This window comes from Plectropomus leopardus, chromosome 15, assembly GCF_026936395.1.
Source record: "Plectropomus leopardus strain MGB_pleo_1.0 chromosome 15, ASM2693639v1, whole genome shotgun sequence".
Classification (NCBI taxonomy): Eukaryota; Metazoa; Chordata; class Actinopteri; order Perciformes; family Serranidae; genus Plectropomus; species Plectropomus leopardus.
This window is the reverse complement of record NC_142190.1, coordinates 13,269,323-13,281,161: the sequence shown is the minus strand read 5'-3', so window position 1 is coordinate 13,281,161 and position 11,839 is coordinate 13,269,323. Positions and strand designations below refer to the sequence as shown.

The 11,839-nt window shown below is 38.8% G+C and overlaps 1 protein-coding gene across 1 annotated transcript; it reads right to left on the bottom strand.

Moving 5' to 3' along the window:
- Positions 1–1,746: 1,746 nt before the first annotated feature.
- Positions 1,747–11,177, bottom strand: sap30l (sap30-like). The gene is made up of 4 exons (XM_042499596.2): positions 10,423–11,177; positions 7,898–8,020; positions 7,399–7,497; positions 1,747–4,347 (listed from the first exon to the last, which is right to left on the bottom strand). The coding sequence occupies exons 1-4, from the start codon at positions 10,606–10,608 to the stop codon at positions 4,219–4,221; spliced, it is 537 nt and encodes a 178-aa protein (XP_042355530.1). The 5' UTR covers positions 10,609–11,177; the 3' UTR covers positions 1,747–4,218.
- Positions 11,178–11,839: the final 662 nt, after the last annotated feature.

Genomic DNA, 11,839 nt, shown 5'->3' with positions numbered 1-11,839 from the left:
CCTTTTTTGCATTAATCGTGATATTTTTAAAATTGATTGTATTACTCAGTAATGATTATTATTTCGTACATTTTTAGCAACACAACTTTTAGAAAACATGACATCGTGCATGCATGGTGGCGTGGTGTTTAATCAAAAATCTATATTTTCATTTTAAAACATGCATTAAACAACCAATGCACCAGACACCTTTTTTTAAACTTGGCAGACCTCTGTGTAATTTAATAGCATGCAAAAACCAAAATGAAATAAAATACAAATTAATCTAGAAATATTTTCTGTCCACAGTGGGAAGCCGAGAGAAAACACATTTTGAGGGGAAACTTCTTTAGTTTTCGTTATCACTGGTTCAACCCACTGAATTCGGCGCAGTCAGAATATTTAAATATATTATTAAAAAAACATTTTCGGTCAGATATTTTACAAAAGATTTTAAAGAGTCTAATGGAGTCAGCCGTTGATGTTTCTTGTAGAAAATTATTGAATGAACTGAATCTACCTCAAAATTAAGGTCACTGTCCGTTCAGACACACCGAATGTTTCCGTTAACGCACAGCTTTCACTCCGATATGTTTAACACTAAAACTAAAATGAATAAAATGTTTATTAGTGAACGAAATTTTTGATGGAAATGTACATGTGAAGTTATAAATATAGTTCCGTAAATAAATTAATTATTTTACGTCGCTCCAGCTGTAGTGAACATGTTTGTTTCTTATTAAACGGTTTGGTAATGTGTTATCAAGCAGACATTAAACCTCAATAATCAGGCTATGTCTTCATTTTAATGCGTATTCTCTTGCATGTTTTTTAGGGCCAGTAACGTTTACAGTCATTAGGGGAAATAAATTCAGATGAAAAGAAGTAATAAAATTAATTAAAGAAGAATCACATTTTTAAAATGATTTAAGGAGTTAATCCCAAGGAGTTTCTTTATTTTTCTCTTTAATATGAATTTAATCACAGATTTTTGGATTTTTCTTTTCAAGTACTTCAATTTAGGAATTAGGGTTATTTTTTGGGACTTTTACCTAACTGAAAATTAATAAGATCGATGTCAAATGGACTGTTGTTGCCCCATTTTCCAATATCCCAAATGCTCCTGAGTGGCCGTTTATTCTGAGAAATCATAACTGCTTCGAAGTCAGTATTAATTGTACACATTTTTATTCTACATATTAAAATTTTAACAATCCTACATAAATTAAGTTAATCCTGAGCCACGTCAAATGTACACAATTTCAATTGGAAAACTCCCTTCAGTTTGGTTAAAAGAACCCAGTAGGCTCCACTGTTGTGCTAATTTGCTTGGTAGACATTTCCACAACTAAGTTATTTAGATTTTTGTTTTTGTTGGTGATGAAGTTATTCGTTGAAAATATAAGTTTTTCTACAAAAAATAAAAAATCCCCAGCTGTGGGAAAAAAAGAATTCTTACTCTTAAAAAATCTTTGACTGCTGCTGCTGTTTTTACATTGATTTTCTTTTCCTCTTAAAGTCCCAGTGTTTAAAATCCACCTCGCTATCGACTGCCCTAAATAGGTGCACCTACAGTGACACCTTGTGGTAGATGGCAGTAACTGCAACAACATAGCATGAAGAAACTGCAATCCAGGAATCCAATCTGGCTGCATTTTCCTTTGATAATAAGTTATTGTTATCATTTGCATGGAATAAAAAAGGTGAAAACAACCTGAACATGTGCGACAGTTGAGCAATCTGAAAGAACGGAGACGAGATTGTTGCTTCCATCTGTACAATACATTTATTATTATTATCAGGAGCAATAAGCAGCCGTATTTAAATATGTTTTTTTTTCTAATACAACAATTAGGTTAATGTGGCATGGCCTATATGTTAATGGGGTTGGGTGTTATCTACATGACGCTAACAAACCTACAAGCAAAAGTGAAAATAGAAACAGACACAAAAAAGAACCCTGTCGAAAGTGGACAAACTCAGTGTGGCAGACAAACTTAAATACGACGTGTGACAGAGGATGCAGGACCCCAAACTGTGTGTACAATCTATTGAGTCACCAACATTAACAAAAAACACAGAGATGGAGCTTTAACCAAATGTTTTCCATTGCCTGGAGGTTTCAACAGTGTGTTAGGAATTTCAATTAACATGTTAAGCAGTGTTGGATTCAATATATAAAATGTTTTATGTTAACAAATATTAGTGGCTACTCGTCAAAAGGGCTAATGGTCATTCTGCATCACAATTTGTGGCCTAATATCATATAAACATTTGGCCTAATCCAACAAATGATGACATTCTTCAACTCTGTTTTCTCATTCACTTTTCAGCTATTTACTTGAATATTACTTAAAGATCCAGTGTGTAGAATTTATTGGCATCTCTTGGCAGACATTGAATATAATAGTAATCACTATGTTTTAATTTGTTTATAATCACCCAAAACTAAGAATTTTTGTAACCTAAGAATGAGCTGCTTATATCTACATGCGAAGAGGGTCCTTTCTCACAGAATCTGCCATGTTGTTTCTACAGTAGCCCAGAATGGACAAACCAATCACATAAATAGGGTCATTTGTATTTTCATGTTGGCCACCGTAATTTTCTTTCGTGATTGGCATATGAGAGAAGTCTGAGTTGGTTGCAATTTGCAAATTTACCACTAGATGCCACAAAATCCTATATAATGGACCTTAAATAATTAAGAAAGTCTCTCTTCCAAGTTTACATTCAAGTGTAAATAATTTAAGAAGTCAAGATGGTCATAAACTTAAACCTTAACAAAGCCAGATATGGTGTGATGCCACTTTGGTGCCACATCAGATCCGTGTCAGACTTTCATGAAAATTCTGGGGGTGTCAGTGGGATTATTTCAATTGGGCATTAAAATGTAAAAGACCAAAAAAATGTAAGAACTCTTTGTCAAACTTCCACTGTGATTTTTGCTGGGCATTATGGCAGGATGACATCCATATCCAAGTTTTAATTTGATTAATTATTCAAAAGATGAAGAAAAAAATCCTTGGTATGTAAAGTATCAAATCAAGACATTGTCTACAATAAACACTGCTCTTAAATATTAAAATGACACTAATAATTACTCTTACACCCCTATCACACTCACACTCTCTCTCTCTCTGTCTCTCTCTCTCTCACACACACACACACACACACACACACACACACACACAGAAGTTCCACTTCTGGTGGGAAACAAATGGAAAAATCTAAATCATATATGCACACAGATACAACTTTATACAACTTAAGGCTGAACTAAAGAGAAGGGTAGAAAACTGAGCTATAAAGAAAAAAAAACTACCAACACCTGCGATGCACAGAGAAAATTAAACAGTATGTGTGTGTTCGTACGTACATGAAACAGCAAGCAAGAAGGAGAAAAGTGGGTCATAGCAAAATGCTACATCATTCACCACCATCAGTCTTCAAATGCATCATGTCCAGTTGGAAAAGGGCGACTAAAAGATATAATATCAGGACCGAGATCTGCGTGTTTTTTTGTTGTTTTTTTGTTTTAGACATTATTGAGCTTGGTTTTTATGTGAATTTGGTGCCCCTTAAACTGACCCGAGTCCTGATATGTTGTATGATGTAACTTAAGTGAAGGCAACGCCCCTTTCCAACCACTCATTCATTCACTCTTTTAAAAAAAAATCCCACTCACTGTCATTCAAGTCCAACAAGCTTTCCTGTTTGGCACAAGCATTTCTCTCGGTGAACGTGTTAACAGTCAACTCGGCAAAGAAAAAAAATACCCCTTGTGTTTTGTACTCTTAAGGCAGCTATAACGTACATTGCATTCAACCAACTTACTTAAGATCAGGCGCTGTTCTTTTGTACATATCGACAGTTTACATTACAGCATGACGACGTCAAACCCTGCGGAGTGAGTCCTGGTCCTCGACAGTCTTTAGAGACCTGGCTTTTGCGGAGGAGAGGAATTGGAAATGACCATTTTGACAACATGCGCAGATACAGTTTTTACGTGAAGAGGGAAAAATGAGAAAAAGACAGCTCATCCCACCCTGTATTATTCTCCATTGCAGAGACAGGTCCTCTAAGGACATCAAGAGTTTGTGTTGTGGTCTTACAAAGGAGTGGGACGGTGGCAGGGTTGCAGGAGGAGCTGGTTTTGGTTGTTGTTGCTGTTAGTGGTGTCCAGTATTCGCGAAAAGCCGTGGATTATTGTTGATTTTGTTGAAGCTACTGCAAAGTTTAGTCCAGCGGTTTGCCGCCGTCACCTTTCTGGTCCAAGCGGCTCTTGCTGCTCTTCACCATGTAAATAAAGTAGGTCAGCGTCTCCTTCTCGTTCACTGGAATATTCCTGAAGTGACGACTCACCGTCTGCAGGAGGAGAGAGACGTTAAAAGGAACCTATACATCTCCCATTTTCATCTACGGAGCATTTATTTTGTTTGTCGGGTGTTCAATTATCAATAAACACTTGATCACAAAACACAGCCGTCTGGTGTTTAGGGTCCTGCTTCCCATGTGATCAAATACAAAGGTAGTGTTTCCTAAGACAATTTTTAAACTTGTTTCCTAAAGCAGCTTAAGAGTGCACACAATAACGTCAAGAGCTTCTTAAAGAAATATTTCACTGCTGACAGGATGTTTTTTTTTTTCAAGAAACTGGACTGTCTCTGCAGTAGAAAGACACAAATACTTCTTGCTGCTACAGGACCAGGGAAAACAGAAAAGCCTTGTGGCATTCGATTTTGCCCAAGAGGTAGAAAGCCTGCAATTACCAGAATGCACTGCACCACACCAGACCAAAAACACTCCTGCTGGTGGATGACGTGATGCAAGTGTGTCCCTTTTGACACAGAAACTACATTGCTGCCAGCTGGTAAAAAATTATCCTGAATTACAGTTAAATGGTAAGTTAAAATATGTTACTGAAAACGTGTTCGGGAGAAAACATTAAAACAGTAAAATACTCTTGGTTCCTATTGTATCAGCACTGCTTACTTTACTGTTTGATCTCAGTTTTTTTCGGTCTCCATCTTTACAATAAAGGAAACTGCATAGCGCCAACTCTTTGTTTACAAACTCTTATATTACAGCCGAACAGTGCACTAAAACATGTTTCTGAAGACATTATATGCAAGAAATTGGCAATATAGTAACATAATCTTGCTTTATATTAGATCATCACAGCCTACTTTTACCGTGGGGTATTTTTCTTGTTTCCTTACATACTCTTTGTGTCCATGGTTACGGGCAAACAAAAATGTGGAAGTACAAGTTGTAGTTTAGGCAACAACCCTAAAGCCAGCAAAAATCTGCCGCATGACACATCTCACAGATTTGAGGTGGGAGATCTGGGCCTTGGTTAGATGGAGGAAAGTTTAGTAGTTAATGTACACGTAATACTACACACACTACGCAATTATATTTGCTGAAAAATACAACCGAAATACATATATAAATACAGAGAAAGTAGTACACAGAAAATAGACAAACACCACAGTATCAGAAACAGTGTCTGATGTACTGCACACATGTATAAAGCCAAATCTGATTTCAAACACCAAACAATCCTGTTTTTACTTGGACTACTTTCTAAATGGCAGCTGAAAGACAAGCATAACCAATATGATCAGTGTGCACAACTGAGAACTGCTGGAATCTTTGAAGATACGAAACAAATATCCCTCGTGGGAGACATTTAATCAAGACTTAGCTGAAACCAAACTACTGGTTGTTTGGATTTAGAAAGCTGCCTCAAAGAGAAGCAAACAAACATCATCTATGAGCCGCTGCTGCACTGCTCTGCAGCCACTGACTCTCCTGAACAGGGCTGAACACACGGACAGCTGTAACTGGTTGTGGGCTGTTGACTGGTGCTTTATTAATGATGTGGGAGGCTCATTAATAGGAGGGTCTGAACCCGACTAATAGCCTGGGGAAACATTCAACTTACAGCCCAGTTTCATTCATTCATTCCCTCTGTTAGCACGACAGCCGGGTCACATCCGACCCCACCCCCCTGTCACAGGCCGACCAAGAGCGCTGCATACAGGAGGTATTTGTAAAGATGAGGACCGAGCCAGCTGCATGAAGTCCACCTGTCGATTTGGCAAATTAGCCTAACAATTTCTCCATGACCAATTACTGTGGAATAGGACCTGCAACACCACGTTTATCACAGTAAATGAGTAATATGGAACCAAAGGTTGAGAAGAGAGAGGTGGGCACACCTAATGAGGGTAGCTCAATGGCCTCCAAAGCTACACAATATGAACTACGAGCCTGGTTATTCAAAAAAAAAAAAAAAATTGAAAGAGAAGTTTTCTCTCGGGATGCTACTTAAATGCTGTGAAATAACAATTGTGTAATTTTTAAAAAAGGACTAATGTTTTTAGAAATGTAGTACCAGTCAGCATCAGTTCATCTACTGAAAAACATAAAATCGATCAAGATGCAAAAACATGAATCAAGATATACTCCAGACTTCTGTCCCCAAAATGGTGTCAATCTGCTGATCAATTTATGGTTGTTTATTTTAAATTAACTATTAAATCATATAGTAAGTGATGTTTTTTGTCTCTTGTTCTATCGAACTTTCTTGTTTTCTCATGTCTTTTAACATTAATTAATACAGGTAAATCAAGCTGGTCACAAACTGTAGCACATGGAGGTTTGTGTTTGACTAATCAGTAAAAATTAAAGCTCATTTAGACACACTTTACATTCAAAAATAGATACATCTGTTTCAAATGTAAATGTCACTGTCCACGTGCCTCCCTGCGTCCTTTTTAACTGCATAGATAGAGCCAATAGATGGCGCTAGCGGGCAGAGTCAAAGTTTCACATGACCACAAAGATGGGGACGGTGGCAGAGGGTGTAATAATGTACCTTTACAAGGAGGCAGCATTATAGACAGACATCTGTGCGACCATTGTATACATCCCAACATATAGGATATTTTACTGATTTCACTACATATGATTTTACTATAGTCAAATTTGAGGGAGAAAAAAAAACCACATACTTACAATTACCCTGGGTCTGATACAATTTATAGCTGCAGGAATCACCAAGGGCCCGGTATTATCACAATGCAATATCACTGTGATTTTAAATGTGTTGCAATATGCTGAGTATTGTGATAACATATATTGAAATATCCTTTGATTTATTACCTTTATTCAGCTCCAAGAAATGTCCCGAAAGAAAAACTTTGCCAACATCTGTTTTAGCTAATAAGTGTTCAGTCTGTTCTTCTCACTTCAATCATGTTTATTGCAACAAAATGTATCAAGTGGACTTAAAAAGACACTTTGGGCTAATATGCAGTACTGACAAGGTTTCATGGTCAACAGGAGAACACAACATCACCGTGTACAGTGCAAAGTACAAGATGCCCAACATGTAGTAGTTTGTTTTACCTCTGCCAGCTGGGCCTTGTTGAGTCCGGGCCTGGTCTGCAGCTTGTAGTGTCGCTTGTAGCGTCTCAACGTGTTCACCTGCAGCTGGAAAAGGTCGACCTGACAACCCAACAGAGACAGAGATGCAGTCAGTCAGTGAATTATGAGTGATAGTAAATTTCCATCCCGCCTCCATCTTGGACAAATTTCAGTGATTTACTTTAGACTCCCAGAGGGTTCTGCCTCTTTTTCTGCGTTTAAAGGAGATGAAACTTTAATGATCTCCATGGAGAAATCGGGTCATTGCGGCAATAAACACTAAAAGCACACAAACAACTGAGTGCAGGATGAATATGTTTCTTAGAAAGAGTAATGGCAGTTAAGAAGCATATTTTTTCAACAATTCCACCATGAGTTTGTGTTTAAGATTTCAAATGTGCCGTCATTATGTTATATATTGTTCCTCTGCAAAGTAAACAGACGGTGTTCAGACTGTGATGTCTGTAAGATTTCAGGTTACCTCAGGCACCTCCACATCATGATCCGGGGACTCTCCTCCATCGTCACTGGTCTTCCTCTTCCTCTTGTTGCGGACACTCTGGATGAAGTTCTTGTGGAAGTCACAGATATAGAGGTGTCTCACCTACAAATAAATTAATGCATATTAAAAGGAGTCATCTCCTGTGCAAAAAACCCTCTGTTAAGCTTAGCAGTCACAAAGCATCAGTGTAAGAACAGTAGTTAGGGATGTCCCGATAGGATCAGAATCGTGCCCGAACACATTTTTTAATTGATTGGGCTCGGTTATTTGAGCATGCATCCCGCTTGATCCTTTGTTTACGCCCGCCGTCACACAGGTCCTAAATGGAGAGCATGATTTGTGGCAGATGTTCAAGTTTAATTGTAGTGCTGCTACTCCAATAAGTAGGGACTGATTTTTTTTTTCCAAGTTAAACTTAAGCTGCTACTCCACTTTAAGTGGAACTGAAATTTTTGTTATTAATTTTCTAAAGACATTTTAGTTTTATTTTTGTTTATTTGGTTAATTTATTTAAAAATGCTGCACTCAGTTATAAAAATATTCTTTGTTTGTTTACTTTTGAGGTTTTTGAAAGATAATATAAAACAAAATCAACACTTTTAAAAAAAAAATACCTCACTTGGAGGAACAGCAGTGTTTACTGTTGTTTTAAAACAAACAGTTGTACTAGAGCTTTGCCATGATGTACTAGTATGAAACTGGCAAAGCTATAGCTTAAAACATAAAGTATCTAATCAAAGACTATGCAAACAAGACCTTGTTACTTGACTGCTTTTGATAGTTAATGCAATAGACACATTTTAGTTTTAGCATTCTTAGTTATATATACTTAATTTGACCCTAGGGGAGCTTGTCTTGGACATAAAGGCTGCCACATAAAAATGCCTGCACTTCACAGTGCAGAAATAGACGTGAAGTGCATAGCACAGACAAGTGCAGGCATATGTTGAACAATTGGAGCTCACTTTGATGTACATTTACTGTGTCAGCTGAAAATGCAACATTAATTCTGTCCTCCTGTGAACTTGTGTGCATTGATTCCTCTAGGCCACAAGATATGACTTGTCACATGATCAATATACCTGTAAACACATCTATGCAAACAGCAGAAGACACACTGAAAACAACAGGTCTCTTTCCTCCGTACTGTTTGAGCAACAAGTCACACAATGCTTTCTATGAATCTTAGAGCAGACATAAGCCTCTGGATACAATAAAATAAGTAAAGCAGTATGACTTACAGAATTCATTAGACATCCCTGCATTTGCAGACAGCACTGCTGTGTGCTTGGGGGCCCGAAGGCACCATTTAAATTAAGACCTTTACCTATCCCTGTGGTTCCTCCAACTGTTTTTGCATTGTGTTTACATCCTGCTGCCTCGATTACTCAAATACAGAGTACACATTAGTTTACACATAGCAGTAAAATGGCCCAGCCCCCTGGTTTGCTGTGTGTGCTTTGTGGTGAGTTAGTTTGAGAGATATGCTTAAAAAAAAGGCAACATTTGAGCATAATGCCAAGTGAAATAAAGGCATTAAACCTACATTTTAACACAAGTTCCAAAACTTAGTTATGTTATATTTATCGTTTGTGTTGTGTGTGTTGTTCTGGATATGTTTTCCTGTTGAGATGTGTATATTTGTCAAAAGGAGGTCCATCAGGATGACATTGGGAACAAGCTCAGGCTGTAAATGCTGTGTTGTGCAGAATGCACATACCATAAAGTCAAGGCTAAATAAAGAAATAAACATAGGAGCAGTGGAACTGTTTAGATTTTGGACTATTGACAACTGGACAACTTTGCTATGGATCAAATTACCACACAGAGAAGCTAAGGACACAGACACTGAGGGTTGCCATTGGTTATGTGTCTAACTCATTACGTTTCTCTAATTGTGTCAAGGCATAAAGAACATTTGATCGCGTTTTGTAGGCTACTGCACACATGGTGCAGAACATCAATACGTTTGACATGAAAAGAAACTGCAAGTAAAAGAAGCAGTGAGACAAAATACAAACTTAAGACACACAGAAGCAAATTGGCAGCTATATTTGTAGTTCCAGTGCAGGGCTTAAGTGTGCATTATCAGGTATTCCAACCAACATAACTGCTTGTTGTTTATTGAAACAAGCTTCACTGGACTCAGCTTAAGCAACACAGTTGGCTTCCATACAGCCATTTTACGAAGAGCAGCGGGGGCGTGTTTGAGGAAACTGCTGTAATGAGCTGTAAGTTGGTGTAAGCAAGATCCTGCTATCCTGCACGTAGCCCAGGTAGCTAGCACAGCTAACATCACCCTGGCTTATGATCAGTATGTGAACAGATGTAGTTACAGATTAATACAATATCACCATCTGTCGCTTACAGCAACAGGGAATCGGTGAATCTGCTCTTTTGTTCCTTTTCGTCAACTGACAGCTAACTTTGAGCTATCATCCGGCACTCGCTATCACTGAGATAAACATCAAAACAGAATATCATGATCTCATAATGTCACTTACGCTCTTATCAATGTCGAGTTTGAGCTTCTTCTGTGATATGCTCTTCTGGATCCTCTTGCTGAAGGAGGCGTTTCCAGCTGACCGGCCGCAACGCTCACCGTCCTCGATCAGACAGCAGCTCTGCCCGTAAAACGGCGGAGCCGGCGGTCCGTCGTGGCTGTCTTCCTCTGTGCTAAATCCATTCATTCTGTACGCTGTTATGCTCTTTTTGCAACAACCCAATAAATAAAAACAGTGAAAATAGCGTTAGTTTGGCTACCAACTCTCTTGATCACGCGTTGCCCTTTTGTGAAAGACAATCCGGTAGCGTTAGCTAGCTAGCTCGGCTAAGTGGCTAGGTCTCGAGCTAACAGCCCCTGTTGTTTATCTCAAACTCTGGCGACTTGTTTTAAAACGCCTCTGGTTAAATGCATATCTCAGCAGATCTCCAACAGTTTCACACCACAACACAGCTGCAGCTAACGTTAACTAGCCCCCGTGCTAGCAAGACCGCAAGGTGGTTGAGCTGCCGCTAACGAAGAAATTCCTATGGAGAGACCGTCGCTGTTCTTCCCTGTAACAACCCGTTACTTTCCCGTAAGACTCACATATGACAATAATCTCATACGATACAGAGTTAAAATGCGACAACCGGCTACAGAAAACAAAACAACTTCGGAGAAATCACGCATTTATCAGACTGCAGCTCAACGATCGCGGCACTCTTTCAGAACAGCTCTTACAATGGACATGCTCCGTCTCCGTGGCGGAAGTTCCCGTCCCGGCCGGCGATTGGTCAGTTTGACACAAAGGCGGGCCTAGCGTACAAACTCTGCGATTCCATTGGCTGTGAGAAACATCTGTCTTTTCGCGGCTCTTCCTGTAACACTCGGCGTCATGTTTTCTACTATGAATAGAGTTTTAAAGGTGGCGTCACCGTCAGTTGAAAGGGCTTTCGGCCACACCGCGGACTTGAGACAGTACATTTTCATCAGCTTTCACAATGCTTAAGTAGGAAGGAGTTTTAACAGCTCGAATACAAAACAAATGGATCAAAAGTCACTTGAATGAACGGGAAATCCACATTTCCAAAGTGGGAAACTGCACTGAGAGGTCGGCTCGTTGGGCCAGGCTGGTGCACAACAGAAACATTGTCAATAACTATTTGTCACCGTTAGTCGTTACCACTTTAAAGGCTCGTGCATGATTTTAGTGGATTGGTATGTATTGTTCTCGCCGATTATTGATCAGCAGTAGGCCTCCTCAACATGAATGAGCACGGATGTGTTGACATCGCCAGGATGTTATTCCATCTTTAACCGCACGGGAGAGACAAAGGTTCACGAATGAGTATAAATTATGGAAGGCTGACAATAAAATTCCTCCACACACTGTACAATATGGGATACTCAACTTGCTTTGCCCAGGGATCACCCTT